Source organism: Pseudophryne corroboree, chromosome 7 (assembly GCF_028390025.1).
Source record: "Pseudophryne corroboree isolate aPseCor3 chromosome 7, aPseCor3.hap2, whole genome shotgun sequence".
NCBI lineage: Eukaryota > Metazoa > Chordata > Amphibia > Anura > Myobatrachidae > Pseudophryne > Pseudophryne corroboree.
In genome coordinates this window covers 436,230,024-436,248,035 of record NC_086450.1, presented here as the reverse complement: position 1 = coordinate 436,248,035, position 18,012 = coordinate 436,230,024, and the positions used below count along the sequence as shown (strand labels likewise).

The window sequence follows — 18,012 nt, the reverse complement described above, 5'->3', positions numbered from 1 at the left end:
ATGCAGGTTGCTTACGTCACTCGCTCCCCCGTCTCCCCCCACACGCTCAGCACACATCGCGCTGTGCTGAGCGGGGGCAGAGATGTGTGCTGGGCGAACCGCTCAGCTCACATCTCTCCCCAAATCGGCCCGTGAATACGGCCCTTTAGGAGCTGGCTGGATGGTGCGTTATCACCTTGCGCTTATCACTCCTTTATCACTTCTTTCTCTTGCGTCCTAGGGGATACTGGGAATCCATTTAGTACCATGGTGTATAGACGGGTCCACTGGGAGCCATGAGCACTTTAAGAAATTCATAGTGTGCACTGGATTCTCCCTCTATGCCTCTCCTACCAGACTCAGTTTAGAAAATGTGCCCGGAGGAGCCGGTCACGTCTCTGGAAGCTCCTGAAGAGTTTTCTGCATTTATTTTACCTGTTTGTTATTTTCAGGCAGGACTGGATGGCACCAGCCTGCCTGCTTCATGGGACTTGGGGGGGGGGGGGGGAATAGCCCAACCTCTTGAAGGGTTAATGGTCCCGTTCCCCGCTGACAGGACACTAGCTCCTGATGGAACCATTCGCAAGCCTCACAATGAGTGGTGAGTACTAAGCCGGTGTCCCAGTTAGCGGGTCGCCGGCCATTATGGCGGCATGAGGGTACAGAGATGCACAACTTCTAAATGGGGCGGACTGCGTCTCCCGCTGTGTAAGGACACAGACGCAGAACAGCGGACACAGGGCCTAATTCAGACCTGGTCGTAGCAGCAATTTTGTTAGCAGATAAGCAAAACCATGCTGTACTGCAGGGGGGGCAGATATAAAATGTGCAGAGAGAGTTAGATTTGGGTGGGTTATTTTGTTTCTGTGCAGGGTAAATACTGGCTGCTTTATTTTTACACTGCATTTTAGATTTCAGTTTGATCACACCCCACCCAAATCTAACTCTCTCTGCACATGTTACATCTGCCCCCCCTGCACTGCACATAGTTTTGTTGCTGCTACAATCAGGTCTGAATTACCCCCACAGTACCCAGACTGGCAACAAAGCCATAAGAAGAGTCTGTCTCTATATTATGCACTTAGGCACATACAGCCAGTATAAAAAAGAGCGGGAAGACCGCACTCCACTGAAGGGGCGGGGCTTCACCATGAGCGGATCCAGCAGCTCACCAGCGCCATTTTCTTTCTGCAGCTGACACAGACGCTAACTGACAGGGACACGCACCTCAGTGGTACCAGGGGGTCATAGCAGTGGGAGAGCGATTGTTAGTGTACTAAGTCCCTAATCTAGGTACTTAGTCTGCGACCCGGCTAAGCTTGGCATTAGCGTTAAGGGCGCCGTGTGCTGGTTCCATACTCCCTCTGTGTCTCCCTGGAAGGGCTCTTTGTGGGTTAATTGTGCATTTAACCTTGTCGTGTGTGTGTGTGTGTGTGTGTGTGTGTGTGTGTGTGTGTGTGTGTGTGTGTGTGTGTGTGTGTGCTGTCACTATTGCACTATGTCAGGCAAAGAGTGTGTTTCATGTAAGGCACAGTGTTCCTCTTCCCCAGGGGTTCACTAGTGTGTACTCAATGTAGTGTCCCTTCCCAGGCTAGAGGGGACAGAACCAGCATGGCTGATTTCCACAATCTCTATTAAGTTATCTCAGACCGAGAAAGAGACGCAATACTTAAGAGACTCTATGACTGAGTTTATGAAAAGAGACTGTGGGGCAGATGTATTAACCTGGAGATGGCATAAGGAAGTGATAAACCAGTGATAAATGCAAGGTGATACACGCACCAGCCAATCAGCTCCTAGCTGTTAATTTACATATTAGAGCTGATTGGCTGGTGCGTGTATCACCTTGTTATTATCACTGGTTTATCACTTCCTTATACCTTATCCAGGTTAATACATCTGCCCCTAAGTACCCAAACCAGCGTCTCAGTCCCCTGCCATTTGTCCACAAAAACGCACTTTGGCCCATATCTTGCAGTCTGACTCGGATGATTAGGGGTCAGAAATAGAGGAGGGTGAGGTGGACTCAGAGGTGGGGAAGGATACTCTGTAGCAGGGATTAGAGGCTCTCATAGAAGCTATCAGACTAGTTCTAAATATCCCTTATAAGGTGACAGAGGAGAGTGAGGAATCTTATTTTAATATAAAAAAGAAATCCTCAGCCACTTTTCATGTGTCAAAGGCACTAAATACCCTGTTTGAAGAACCGTGGCTGATAGGAAATTTCAAATCCCTAAACAGTTGTTATCATCCTTTCCTTTTCTTCCTGAGGATAGGAAAAAATGGGAAAATCCACCGATAGTGGATGCATCAGTATCCTGGCTTTCACGAAAAACTGTATTGCCTGTCCAGGGTGACGCGGCTGATCGCAAAATTGAGACTACGCTCAAATACTTGTATACAGCTGCTGGGGTGGCCCAGAGACCCACTATTGCATGTGGGTGGATTACAAGAGCCATTGCCAAATGGTCGGGTAACTTGATTGAAGGGTTAGACACCTTGACTCAGGAGGAGGTTATCTTGTTCCTACAGCATATACAGGACTCTGCAAATTTTATGGTGGAAGCCATTAAAGAAATAGGCTTGCATAATGCACGCACTATGGCTATGGCAGTGTCTGCAAGCAGAGGTCTATGGCTAGGCCAGTGGACTGTGGACTCCAGGAAAGGCGTGGAAGGCCTCCCTTTCACAGGCGAGGCGTTATTTGGAGATGAACTAGACAAATTGATCTCCAAAGCTGCTGCGGGTAAGTCCACATAGATTCCTTCTGCAACTCCCCCCAGCTAGGAAGGCCTACTCAGGTCACAATTTACAGTCCTTTCGGAATGCCAAGTTTAGGGGCAAACCCAGAGGTTCTTCTACAGCCACCAGAGGCGCTAGAGGTAAACCACGCAAACCAGCAACTGCCGGTTCACAGGAACAAGGCTCAAGCTCTGCTTTCTCAAAACCTTCAGCATGACGGTGGACTGCAATGCCTGGAAGACTGGCAGGTGGGAGCCCGGATAAAATTCTTCAGTCACATTTGGACAAGTTCATGCCAGGATACCTGGGTCATAGGTCTTATTTCCCAGGGCTACAGACTGGAGTTCCAGGAGCTCCCATCTCACAGATTCTTCAAATCAGGCTCACCAGTTTCAAAAGAGGCAAGTATAACTTTACAGGATGCCATTCAAAAACTGTTACAGACTCAGGTCATTGTTCCAGTTCCACCTCGTCTGCAAAACAAGAGGTACTATTCCAACTTGTTTGTAGTACCGAAACCGGACGGTTCAGTAAGACCGATTCTGAACCTGAAGTCGTTGAACCCGTACTTCCGAGTGTTCAAATTCAAGATGGAGTCTCTGAGAGCGGTGATCTCAGATCTGGAGGAGGGACAATTCCTAGTGTCTCTGGATATCAAGGAAGTGTACCTTCACATTCCGATCTGGCCGCCTCATCAGGCTTATCTACGGTTTGCACTGCAGGACTGTCACTACCAGTTCCAGACCCTGCCATTTGGTCTCTCCACGGCACCGAGGGTATTCACCAAAGTGATGGCAGAGATGATGTTTCTACTCCGCAAACAGGGAGTGAACATAGGGGGTCATTCCGACCCGATCACACGCTGCACTTTTTCGCAGCGGTGTGATCGGGTTGGAACTGCACATGCGTGCGCACGCCGGGCAATGACGCCGGGAACGAGGAAAGCGGTCGCAGCGGCGACTGCAAGAAGATTGACAGGAGGAAGGCGTGTCGGGGCGTCAACTGACCGTTTTCCGGGAGTGGTCCAGCGAACGCAGGCGTGTCCAGGCGTTTTGAGGGCGGATGTCTGATGTCAAATTCGGGACCTGCATCGCTGGATCCGTTGCAAATGGTAAGTAGGTATAGGGCTGGTCTTGTTTTGCTAGAAACTTTTTTAGCAAAGCAGGGCTGCACAAGCGTTCGCAGCCCTGCTATGCTAAAATACACTCCCCCATAGGCGGCGTCAGTTTGATTGCACGAGCAGCAAAAAGTTGCTACGTGCGATCAGCTCCCCCATAATTCTGTACCTGGGCGATCTTCTGATAAAGGCACCGTCCAGGGAGCGGTTGTTGGACAGCATTGGCCTCTCAACCAGACTACTCCTGGATCACAAGTGGATTCTGAACCTATCAAAATCTCACTTAGAACAAACACACATTGGCTTCCTTTCCTGGGAATGATACTGGACAGAGAGACTCAGAAAGTGTTCCTTCCCTTGGAAAAGGCTATGGTAAACCAGTCGATGGTTCAGGCTGTCCTGAAGCCAACCCGGATATCGGTGCATATGTGCATTCGCCTTCTGGGGAAAATGGTGGCCTCTTACGAGGTGATTCATTACGGAAAGGTTTCATGCGAGGCCCTTCCAGTTAGATCTGTTAGACAAATGGTCCGGATCGAATCTTCACATGCAACAGAGGATCCGTCTGTCGCCAAAAGTCCAGATCTACCTCCTGTGGTGGCTACAGACTTCTCACCTAGTCGAGGGTCGGAGGTTCGAGATTCAGAAATAGATTCTGCTAACCACAGACGCAAGCCTAAGAGGTTGGGGCGCAGTCACCCATGGGGTGCAGTTTCAGGGAAGATGGTCAAGTCAGGAAGTCGTCCTTCCAATAAACATCCTGGAACTCAGGGCTATATACAACGCCCTTCTGCAGGCCTTATCGCTTCTTCAGAATCAGGCCATTCAGGTCCAGTAGGACAATGTGACGGCAGTGACGTACATAAACCGACAGTGCGGAACGAAAAGCAGAGCCGCAATGTCAGAGGTGTCAAGAATTCTCCTATGGGCAGAAAAACATGCCAAGGCATTGTCAGCGGTCTTCATTCCGGGAATAGACAACTGGGAAGCAGACATCCTCACAGACATGACCTGTACCCAGGGGAGTGGGGCTTTCAGCCGGAGGTGTTCCGATGGTTGACACGTCGTGGGGATATCCACAAATCGATATGATGGCCTCTCGACTCAACAAGAAGCTCAAGCGGTATTGTTCCAGGTCGAGGGACCAACAAGCAGTGGCAGTAGAGGCTCTGACAACTCCGTGGGTCTACCGGCTGGTGTACGTGTTTCCTCCACTACCTCTGATCCCAAGAATTCTAAAAAGAATAAAAAGGGAAAAAGTTCAAGCAATCCTCATTGCTCCGGACTGGCTACGAAGGGCCTGGTATGCGGATCTTCTCGAGATGCTGCTTGAAGATTCGTGGCCTCTACCTCTTCGCGAGGATCTTCTGCAACAGGGCCTGTTCGTCTATCAAGACTTACCACGGCTGATTCTAGCCAGGAGAGGGATTCCTGACAAGGTCTTCCCGACTATGATTCAAGCCAGGAAGGGGGTAATGTCTAAACATTACCACCGTATTTGGAAGAAATGTGTCTCTTGGTGTGAGAGTGGACAATATTCTGCGGTGGAATTTTATCTGGAACGTTTCCTGCTTTTTCTGCAGTCGGGAGTGGATGTGGGCCTATGCCTAGGCTCCATTAAAGTACAGATTTTGGCCTTGTCTATTTTCTTTCAGAAACAATTGGCTTCTCTCCCTGAGGTCCAGACATTCTTGAAAGGTGTTCTGGACATCCAACCTCCATTTGTGCCTCCCACGGCACCTTGGGATCTCAATTTGGTGCTGCAGTACCTCCAATCGGACTGGTTTGAACCGTTACAGGAGGTTGACGTAAAGTACCTTACATGGAAGACCGTCACACTGTTGGCTTTGGCTTCAGAAAGACGTGTGTCGGAGCTATGGGTGTCTCACAAGAGTCCCTACCTAATTTTCCATAAGAACAGAGCTGAACTCAGAACTCGTCAGCAATTTCTTCCTAAGGTGGTGTCTGCGTTTCACATCATCCAACCTATTGTGGTTCCAGTTGTTAAGGACACCTCTGTTACTTCAAAGTCTTTGGATGTTGTGAAGGCTTTGAAGGTGTATGTAAAGAGAACAGCTCGTCACAGGAAATCGGATTTGCCGTTCGTTCTCTTATGATCCCAATAAAATTGGGTGTCCTGCTTCAGGCTCACTATCCAGCATGCTTATTCCACGGCAGGCTTGCTGGTTCCAAAATCTGTACAGGCCCACTCTACTAGGTCGGTGGGTTCTTCTTGGGCGGCTGTCCGGGGTGTCTCGACTTTACAGCTCTGCTGAGCAGCACTTGGTCAGGTTCGAACACGTTTGCTAAGTTTTACAAGTTCGATACTTTGGCCTCTGAGGACCTTCAGTTTGGTCAATCACTTCTGCAGGAACCTCAGCACTCTCCCATCCGGTTTGGGAGCTTTGGTACTTCCCCATGGCCCCAAATGGATTCCCAGTATCCCCTAGGACGTAAGAGAAAATAGGATTTTAATTACCTACCGGTAAATCCTTTTCTCGTAGTCCGTAGGGGATACTGGGCGCACGCCCGGTGCTTTGTTCTTCCTGCACTGTTGCTTGGTTCAGTATTCTGGTTCCTAGTGCACCAGTCTATACCCCATGGTGCTAAATGGATTCCCAGTATCCCACACAGACTACGAGAAAAAGATTTACTGGTAGGTAATTAAAATCCTATTTTATCCCTTCTCCAGGCTTAATACATCTGCCTCAATGAGTGATAAATGACCAATCTACCAGCTCCTAACTGTCATTTTTTTAAAGACAGCCTGTTACATGGCAGTTAGTAGCTAATTGGCTGGTCATTTATCACTCTTTATCCATCTCTACTATATCAAAACCATAAACTAAACAACCAGAAGGTGGGTGGAAGCAGTGACGCCCAGGACAGTGATGTTTGTAGCGTCATGGTCGCCAAGATATATTGCTGGTCTCAGATCTATAGAGGGGAAAGGGTAAACTCCGTGCCCCCTAGACATGTCTAGCCCTGGGTAATCAGTACCCTGCTCCCTTTGCGCAGCTATATATGATAATAGAGACTGATTCAGAGCGATGTGTACTGTCTCTGCTGTATAACTATGGACACATCAGTTGATAAGTGTGCTTCAGGATGTCTATCCACTGAAATTTTGTCCGTGGCTCCCATCCTGACACATGGTGACGGAACTACTCATACAGATCCCCATACCTGTGGAAAAATGCACAGGCTGTTACCCTTGAGACCTGTCTCATGCATTGACCGGACCTGTCACTGTGTGTGTTTATGTGGACTGCCCAAGCTCTTGTACAAACGTCACTGTGCAATAACAGTCCACTCCAAGTCCCTTTAGAAGCCAGTACCAGCCATCGTGCTTTTTATCTCCGGTGGCACTCCCACAGAGACGATCCCTCCTCCGTGTCCCAGGGGTCCCAAGGAAGGACCCCAAAACTTGAACCCTCTGGCCAGACCAGGCAAGGAACCTGATCTGAGCCAGAAAGCCTAGAGCTTAGAAATTCTTTAAAAGCCAGTAAGCACATCTGCTTTAGATATACAGATTCCCGAGCTTGGAGCAGAGAGAGCAGACCCCAGCAGAGTCTACCGTCTGCCCTGATAATTCTTCCTAAGGAGAGAGTCCCAGCGGGCACAGAGGAGGCATCTCCTGGGTCATGTAAGTTACTCTGTCCTTTCCTGTCCTTTATTTCTCTGGTTATTAAGAAGACTGAACACACAGAAGGCCTCCTGATACCACCGAGATAATAACTAGCCTTGCAAATTCTGCCATTTAACATAGTTAAATCAAAATAACAAATGATCTAGTTAAGTCCTTATGTGCTCAGGTTCTGTAATGGATTTAATAATTTATTGGCAAATTAATACAGGCCTGATACTCATAGCAGCATGTAGATGAGGGCACCACGGATCTGTGAGTCAGCCTGAAGTTGTGGCTTTTCTGGGTGTGATACAGTAGCGTTAGTGACACCTACTACTTGGTAGGTTCCTTGGTTGTCACCCTGCTACATAGAAAGGCTCAGGGCATGTTCCAGGTCACATCTTCCTGTCTGCCCAGCGCTTGCTGTGCGACGGTTCAGTTCGGACTTGGCTACGTTCAAATCTGAAAACATCATCTGATTGGCTATCTGGCTCTCAAGTATTTTAGATAAATCCAGCCTTGCGATAAGTTGGAGGAAAGAACCAAATTTGTGCCGAATCACTCATCACACCCCCAAAGTTTTCCAGGTTCCTAGGTGAATAGACACCTTCCTGCATCCCACCACTTGTACACTTCTTCCCCCCAGCATGCTGAGGACCCACTGGGTCACCTGTCAAAAAAATAGCAGCTGCACAGGCTCTGATTGCCACCATTCCCAACCCACAGGCCCCACTTAATAAAAAAGAAAAGGCTAGGTTAGGATATCTGGGCAGGACACTCACTCACATACAGTACTGCATATATACCTTCCTTTATCCTCTCTCCGGGCACTCCCTGTGTCTCCTGTTCCCTGACCCATGTTGTTCAGTCAAAACAACAGCCCTGATGTATGTGTTGGTAATATAAATTAGTTTTCTGCTTGGTATTTAGCAAATAATGGGCAAACAATGGGCCAGATTCAGACCTGATCGCTGCTGTGCGTTTTCGCATAGCGCCGATTATCGATAGACTGTGTATGCACCGCAATGCGCACGCGCGTCGCCAAACAACAACAGGCATCACCGACCAGCGACAGGCTGGTGCCAAAATTTCATTTGCACGGGCATTCGCAAGCTGACAGGAAGAGGCCGTTTGTGGGTGGTAAGTGACCGTTTTCTAGGAATGTCAGGGAAAACGCAGGCGTTCCCAAGCGTTTTCAGGGAGTGTATGTGACGTCAGCTCTGGACCCGATCAGCCTGTTCTCATCGCACTGTAGAAGTAAGTATTGGGCTGTGCACAGACTGGACACAGTGGAAAAAACATCAGATGGTGAGTGTAGTGTGAACGGATTTGCAGCTGTCCGCTGACTGGGGGAGTTTTGTAGCTCGGCGTACATATGCGATCGTACACTTGCACTGGCGAATTTACACTACCCTTGGGCGGTGACTATCTGATCGCAGGACAGTATAATTAGCAGCTCAGTGATCAGGTATGAATTAGGCCCAATGTTGCAATGCTGGGGACATGCAAAGCGGCCAGTAAGTATTGCAACATTATTTGCCCAGATGCAGCTAGTATCGCAACATTATTTGCCCAGATGCAGCTAGTATCGCAACATTATTTGCCCAGATGCAGAGAGTATCGCAACATTATTTGCCCTGGTGCAGCCACTAAGTATCGCAACATTATTTGCCTGGGAGCAGCCAGTAAGTATATTGTTTGGCTAGGAGCAGCCAGTAAGTATTGCAACATTGTTTGCCCAGGTGCAGCCAATATATATTGCAACACTGTTTGCCCAATAGCAGAGAGTACGTTTCACAACATTGCCTGTCACTCTGCAGACGGGTGTGGTATGCAAGGTCGACAGTAACTAGGTTGACAGGGTCTCTAGGTCAACAGGTGAAAAGGTCGACATGAGTTTTTATGGTGTTGTTTTCTCCGTACAGTGACCGAGAACCCCAATTAGTGCACCGTGTCCGTTCGCTATGCCAATCGTAGTCCGCGTGGATCGTTAAGTATGAAAAAGGTAAAAAAAAGAAAAAAATTGTGAAAAACTCATGTCGACCTTTTGACCTAGAACATGTCGACATAGAGACCCTGTCGACCAATAGTGGTCGACCTAGAGACCAGATCCCCTGCAGACGTGTTCTGGGTGCTGGTGTGGCCTACTGATTCGCAGCCGGGCTGTTTCAGCTCCTAGACATTTTCACCTTGCAGTAACAGCTCTTGCAGCTGACATGAGACAGCTCTAGCAGCTGACATGAGACTGCTCTAGCAGGGCTAACCAACTAACTTGACATGGAAAGGCGGCATCCTATGGCAGTGCTACATTGTAAATCACTGAGCTCTTCCATACGACCCATTCCACTACTAATGTTTGGCTGTGGAGGTTGCATGGTTTTTATGCCCTTGTTAGCATTGGCTGTGGCTGATATATGGGCAAACACACTAATCACACAGACATTCATTTAGCTGGACAGTCAATACTGATAGATAATACAGCTGCAGCCTTTCCCGCTTCTCCAATAGTATTAGAGTTGTGGGGAAGTGGAACAAAGCCAGGTAATTAGACAGTCGCCCCTTGAAAGCGTTATCCCTGTAGAATTTTCCCTATTTTTAATTAAAGGTAATAAAGACACCTTTACTGCCTCACAGCAGTGCAGGAGAATCAGGTAAACAGCGGAATATTTTTTTAAAATCCAATCAATGAGTGTAAAATACCAAAACACATAACAATCCCCAAGTTGGTGGTCTGAACACACTTCCTTAACAAATTCTGCAATACCCAAATCAATTCACCAGAAATCACCAGTAACATCACTGAGGCACTGTCAATTCACCAGGAATCACCAATAATATAGCTGTGGCACTGTCAATTCAGCAGGAATCGCCAGTGACATCACTGAGGCACTGTCAATTCACCAGGAATCTCTGAGACTCTATCAATGCACCAGTCGTCATCAGTGACATCACTCTATCATACCAATTGACCAGGAATCGCCAGTGACATCACTGAGGCCCTATCAATTCACCAGGAATCACCAGTGACATCACTGTGGCTCTATCAATTCACCAGAAATCTCTGAGACACTACCAATGCACCAGTCGTCATCAGTGACATCACTCTATCATATCAACTGGCCAGGAATCGCCAGTGACATCAGGAACAGGAATTACAAGTGACAGGACTTAGGCACTATCAATGCACCAGGAACTACCATTGACATCACTGAAACACTATCAATTCACCAGGAATCACAAGTAACATCAGTGAGGCACTATAAATTCACCAGGAATCACTAGTGACATCATTGTACTATCAATTCACCAGCAATCCCCAGTGACATCATTGTGGCACTGTCAATTCACCAGGAATCCAGTGACATCTTTGAGGCATTGTTAAATGACAAGGCAATAATGATGCATTATCTTTGTAGTCTTTGTGGTAAGTGAATTGGTACAGTATGTCACCAAATGCACTGTGACTGATCCCAATGGAAGATGCAGAAATGTTCCTATCTTGTCTGGCTTCTAAGGACATCAATGTACTAACGTTAAATTCACAAATCAATGTCTACAAAAAATGTATCAAATATTCAATAGCTGTGAAATACAGAATGTTATTACAGGCAACAACCTGAAACGGAGCATGAATAATACACAGCGCCCCTTCAGCTGTAAAAGAAGTCTCTGGAAATCAGTGTCTCCCACAGCGGGGTTGTGTAGATCCTATTATCATACTGTACAGTGTCATACTGGAGATAGGTGCAGTGGATACGTCGTGTGAGCCTGCACCGGCTAATGGGTACGTCTGTATAACATTACACTGGTTTCATATATATAGGCCACCAGGTATGACAGATAGCTCTCAGCAATGTAATGAAACCTTGGGGTGGTGACAGGATCCCACATCCCAGTCAGTAGCAGTGCCAGAAGTTTTATAACAAATTGAAGTACTTTGGTGGGATTAAATTTCACAACAGGTTTCAGGAAAAAAAAAAATCATTATTATTATTCTCATGGAAGCAGAAGTACTGAGTAACTTAGCACCGGAATAATGACGCCCGTGACTGTAAGAAAATAATAATGCACAGATATGACAGACATATATGCCCTGGATGTGCCGACATGAAAAGATTGAAAGGAGTTATCATTACTGTATACTATGGTGGCCAATCCCGAAATCGGGATCGGCGGGATCCCGGGATTTAGGGCCAAAAACGGCCGGGATTCAATCCCGGGATTGTAAACTCCAATCCCGGGGATTGAGGGATCAGCCCGGCTTCCTTCTTCTGGCTCCCCAGCACAGCGCAAGAGGTTACGCTGCGTTGTCACACGCCGTTGGGAGCCGCCAGGAGAGAGCGGGGCGGCCACATAGTTAAAAGCCAATTTCCGGGTATCCCCAGAGTGGTCATTTTTCAATCCCGATACCCAGGATTGAAAATAATGGCCCGGGATTGGCTTCCATACTGTGTACATTAAGCTGTATTATTTTATTGTTAGTTATAACATATTCTGCGGCACTGCGCAGTGAGGAGATAAGGCAAACAGAAAATGGTTATGATAGCAAAGGAATGGAGGGCAATACTGCATTATGGGAAACTACTTACCAGCCGTCAACATGACGGAACAATATAACAGTAATGTCAGCGCCAGCGACTGTGTGCCATCAGAACGGAGCTACACTTGAATTGCTCCGCCGGGCGCTATCTAGCAAGCAAAATAAAATGAATTCCCTCCCATAGAGGCGAGGAGCTGCGTTTGCCTTGTATTATATAGTATGTGGAGGGTGGAATACTTTGCATATTAAAATAATCCCTTAAAAATGACAGACAGTGAAAATAATATAGAGCATTCAAGGCTCTTAGGTCCCTCGCCCTGGAAGACCACCAAATGAAGTGATAGCCCTGTTCACAAGAGCGGACAATCTAAAAAGATAATAAGGGATCAGCTACAAGTGCAACGGGCCGACCACTTTTAAACATAACAAAGATGGAAACGGGGTCATTCCGACCTGATCGTAGCTGTGCTAAATTCAGCACAGCTACGATCACTGACACAGACATGCGGGGGGACGCCCAGCACAGGGCTAGTCCGCCCCGCATATCAGGCCCGGCCCCACCGCACAGCGGCGATGCTTTTGTACTTGTAGAGTAATTCCGAGCCAGCGCAGCTCCTGCGGCTGGCCAGGGGATACTTGTCGCTGCCAGAGTCGCAGCGGCTGCATGTGACGTCACACAGCCGCTGCGGACCGCACCCCCCTCCCCCCCGCGCACGGTCTGGCCAAACGCCGCCGTGCAACTCCCTCCCGCCCATCGACAGCCTCTGCCTGCCGATCGCTAGGCAACGTCAGCCGTCGCCCTTCTGGCATGCGCCGGCGCACGGCAGCACCGGTGCATGCGCAGTTCTGACCCGAACGCACCGCTGCGAAAAACTGCAGCGTGCGATCGGGTCGGAATGACCCCCTGTGTCACATGGTCAGGAGAGATCAGACTCATGACACTGCAAGATCACTAAACTGACGACTCTAATGCATTTGATGCCCACAAAACAGCAAGGGGTAAATGTGCCACCTGAAAACACAGCAGTGGTTATTCCCTAATATATATATATATATATATATATATATATATACATAAAAGCACTGTGTACTGACCCCTGACACGCAATCAGAAATGAGCTTTGAAAGCAACTAATCAGAAATGATCTGTGGTGGACTAATGGAAGTAAGCTGCTATACTGTAGGTTACAGTGCACGGCGAGTCTTTAACTACATTAGTGAGCAAAACTCAATAGAAACACACGCGTCTCCTTTTATGCTCTGTACATATGGGCTGTATGCTCGGGGATCCACCGCATTCACTTCACTTTCTACGTACACTGATCACTTTTGGTTTAACAAACCTCATCTTATATTGGTGTCCTAATAGCAATGATAAATACTAATGTAACAGACAAAGGGTGTCTGCGCACACATGACCTGGCATTTACCAGCTCAGAAGGCAATTATACGTATGTACAAAGCAGATTAATTATTGAGGAATGTGTAAAACACCTCATGAGAGCATTAGAATAGTTTAATGATGAGAGAATGGAGGACCGATGGAGGGGGGGGGGGGGGGGGAAGAATGACCTTTTCTGGGATGTTATAGAACATCCGTTAGTGGCCTCTCCATTGAGTGATAAAAATTGCTATGTACCAGGGGCAGATGTGAGAAGACGGGGGAGGCTGTGGGTGGTTAGGGGGAGAGCGGAGCTGACAGGCGCCCACCTGGCACCCGCTGTGAATGTGGTGGGAGGGGCAGGCTGCCATCATTTTACCTGGTGAACTTCTGAAGTCTGGACGATGATTCTGGAACAAACATGGGGATGGTTTTTTTATGTCTGGAAAAGAAAAGAAATAATAGAACAAATAAAATAAATGACCTTTCCAGCTGCGATCTGATTACGGGGAAACATGACCAGGAAACAAAAACAGGATGAGACAAAGAAATCTGGAATTTAAGTCAAATACACATGAAAGCTATAAAGCATAAATATGAAACAATTAATGGAAAACAGAACACAGCAGCAACAATTTCATTAACAAATGGCTAAAAAGAGCGGTTTCTCCTGAGGAGACCACATCAGGTAATTGCCATTTACGTGGCAAATGCTTGTTATGTGAAGGCATGCCCCAGAAGTGATTCCTCATGAATATGGAGCTGCTCATTTGCATATCATCTACATGCATTCAGAAGGGGACTACGTATGTAATAAAGCTGTTACACATGCGATTAGCCATGATTTATCCAACACAAAGACAGGAAGTATTGAGAATTCTTTAAAACAGATATTCTTTTTAATCTCTCAACTAGTAAGAAGGTCTGAAGAAGCATGGGTAATTAATGAGCCTGCTAATGAATGTCAATAAGCTGAAGGCATTATATATGTGAAGAGAACAACATAGGAACAACAGACAAGCACGTTGTGTGTGTGACACTAGGGATGGCCATCGTTGGGCTGTCCAATTGATGGTTTTTATTGATGACATCATCGGTGATAACCATCGATGGCACTTAGACCATCCATGGCGAACAATCAATGGTTTGCACAACTCGACGGCCACTGCTGAAAGGTGCTGGCTGAGTCACGGGCCAATTAAAAAGAAACTTGGGCAGGGCTTAGTGGGTGTCAGGGGTGGAGCTATGTTCCGTGTCCCGGCATTTTGCAAAAAAATAAAATAAATTATATTCATTTAGGCTGTGCCATCGATGGAGGGAAACCATCTGGTTCTCTACCATCAATGGCAAAAGCCATAAACCATAGATGATTTGGAATCCCTATGTGACACTACAAAGCGGGATCCGTCACGCTACACTGGGGTCCTGGCTGTCTCACATTAGAGGGTGCCATGAGCTTTGGGGCGTATCATACACTTTTGAACTGCTAGGTTGTCCCAATCTATCCCATTACCCTACATCACACATAATCACAGCATTATACAGGTAACATTTCCATGGTCCTTGGCTGGCGGGAGGGACAGTTACCTAATCAGGACTGTCCCGTCTACGGATGGCCATCGGTGTGGTTGCCATCGATAGCTACCATCGATGGCAATATGACAAGTGACCATCGATGGCTGCCAACTAAGCAGTGGATTACCTTAGATGGTTCCCTCAACCGACAGTCATCCCTGTTCTTTCACTGAATGGCCCGTGGGCCAATCAGAACACAGGGCGGGGCTTTGCAGGTGTTGGGGCAAAGCTATGCTCTATGTCTCGACACCTCGTTAAAAATCGGGGTGTCCTAAAGCAGTTCCTCATAGGAGGGGACGCACCACAGCGGGCACAAGAACCCGACATCCAAGGGAAGCATCCTGGGAGGCGGAAGTATCAAAGGCATAGAACCCAATGAACGTGTTCACAGAGGACCACGTAGCCGCCTTGCACAATTGTTCAGCGGACGCGCCAGGGCGGGCCACCCAAGAAGGTCCAACAGACCGAGTAGAATGGGCTGTGATAGCAGCAGGAGCTGGGAGTCTGGCCTGCGCATAGGCTTGTGCAACCACCATTTTAATCCATCTGCCCAGGTTTGCTTATTCGCAGGCCAGCCACGTTTGTGAAAACCAAAAAGTACAAACAGGGTATCTGATCTCCTGAGAGAGGCAGTCCTCTCCACATAGATACGGAGAGCCCGTACCACATCCAAAGACCGTTCTTTGGAAGACAAACCAGAAGAGATAAAAGCCGGAACCACGATCTCTTGGTTAAGATGGAAAGAAGATACCAACTTTAGGTAGATAACCAGGGCGAGTTCGAAGACAGGACAAAGTGCCTAAGTCCGACACCCTCCTAGCAGAACCATTAGCAAGCAGAAACACGACCTTAAGCGTAAGGTTCAAATGGAGACTCTTGTAGGGCATTTAAGACAACAGACAGATCCCTTCAACATAGTTTGAATAACTGCCTTGGAGAATCCTTTGGCCCTCAAGAGCCACGCCGTCAAAGCCAGTCTGGCCAGGTCCGGATAGACACAAGGGCCCTGAACGAGGAGATCTGGGCATTGAGGAAGTAGAAGAGGATGCTCTATCGTTAGACCTTGAAGGTCTGAGAACCAATGCCGTCTCGGCCACGCTGGAGCGACTAGTACTAGTATTCCTCTTTCTTGCTTGAACTTCCGTAGTACCCTGGGCAGGAGTGACACTGGAGGAAACACGTATGGCAGCCGAAAGTTCCATGGAATTGCCAGTGCATCCACGAACGCTGCTTGAGGATCCCTTGTCTTTGATCCGAAGACCGGAACCATGTGATTGTGTCGAGATGCCATTAAGTCTACATCTGGTAGGCCCCACTTGTCCATTAGGAGTTGAAAGACTTCCGGATGAAGACTCCACTCTCCGGCGTGAACGTCCTGATGACTGAGAAAATCCACATCCCAGTTGAGGACTCCAGAAATGAACACTGCCGATATTGCTGCCAGATGGCGTTCCGCCCAATGCAGAATTTTTGATACTTCCAGCATTGCCATGCGGCTTTGAGTGTCGCCTTGACGATTTATGTACGCCACCGTGGTGGCGTTGTCTGATTGTACTTGAACAGGCCTGTTCTGTACCAGAGGCAGGGCAAGCGTCAACGCATTGAACACTGCCCGCAGTTCCAGAATGTTTATTGGGAGGAGAGATTCCTCCCTGATCCACTGACCCTGGAGAGAGTGTTGCTCCAACATCGCGCCCCAACATCGCAGACTGGCATCCGTTGTCAGGAGGACCCAGTTGGAGATCCAGAAGGAATGGCTCCTGCTCAACTGTTGGTCCTGTAGCCACCAGTTCAGTGACAGACGAACCTCAGGAGTCAAGGAGATCATTTGAGACCTGAGCCGATGAGGCAGGCCGTCCCACTTGGAAAGGATTAACCTCTGCAGAGGGCGGGAATGAAACGGAGAGTACTCTACCATGTCAAAAGCCGACAACATGAGGCCTAGTACTGGCATCGCAGAGTGTATTGACACTCTTGGGCAAGAGAGGAAGTGTCTGATCCTGTCCTGAAGTTTCAGGACTTTCTCTGGAGACAGAAACAATTGCTGGCTGTGTGTGTCCAGCAGTGCCCCCAGGTGCACCATGCTCCGAGCAGGGACCAGTGAGGACTTTTTCCAGTTGATGAGCCACCCGTGGGCTTGTAGGAATTAAACCGTCAGTTCCAGATGACTGAGGAGAACATCTTGGGAGTTCGCCAGGATCAGCAAGTTGTCCAGATACGACAGGATCCTGATTCCCTGACGGCGGAGAAGGGCCGTCATCACGGCCATGACCTTGGTGAAGATCTGAGGGGCATTGGCCAGTACAAATGGCAGGGCCTGGAATTGATAATGTAGGTTGCCAATAGCAAACCGCAGATATTGCTGATGCGATATGGCAATAGGTATGTGAAGGTAAGCATCCTGTATGTCCAGGGATACCATATAGTCTTCGGGTTCCATGGCCAGTACAATAGAGCACAGAGTTTCCATACGGAATTTGGTCACTCTCATAAATTTGTTCAATGATTTGAGGTTGAGTATAGGCCGGAAGGACCCATTTGGTTTCGGAACTAGAAACAGGGTCGAATAGTATCCTCTGCCTCTCTGAGACAGAGGTACCGGCACTACCACTCCTGCGTCCAGGAGGGATTGTACAACCAAGTGTAGAGCTTGCGCTTTCAACGGATCTGAAGGGATAACCGTTGAGCAGAACTGGCAAGGGGGACGTCTCTTGAAAGAGATTGCGTATCCGTGAGAGACAACTTCCCGCACCCAGGCGTTCGAAGTGGTCTTTAACCAGGCCTGGGCGAACTGCAGAAGTCAGCCTCCCACCCTGGGGTCCCCCAGGGGGAGGCTCGCCCCGTCATGCAGCAGGCTTGTCTTGTTTGGAAGCAGGCTGACGGGCGGCCCAGGATTGTTTAGGTTTGGGCTTAGTGGTTTTGGAAGCACAAGCTTGTCTCGGGTACACCTGACCTTTTGCTTTCCCTGGAGGTTGAAAGGAACGAAAGATGGTACTCTTAGCCTTTGGAGCAGAAAAATTAGTACTTGGGAGAAACACAGTCTTAGCAGT

The 18,012-nt window shown here is 48.1% G+C and overlaps 1 protein-coding gene across 2 annotated transcripts in view; it reads right to left on the bottom strand.

Annotated features, from left to right (window-relative positions):
* Positions 1–18,012, bottom strand: part of B9D1 (B9 domain containing 1) — a 198,911-nt gene that overhangs the window by 134,048 nt on the left and 46,851 nt on the right. Inside the window, exon 5 of one of the 2 annotated variants that reach the window (XM_063934883.1) lies at positions 13,767–13,829. The exons of the other annotated variant lie outside the window; for it this stretch is intronic. Within the exon in view, the coding sequence (XP_063790953.1) occupies positions 13,767–13,829 (63 nt within the window). The remainder of the gene's footprint in view (positions 1–13,766; positions 13,830–18,012) is intronic. 2 annotated transcript variants of the gene reach the window in all.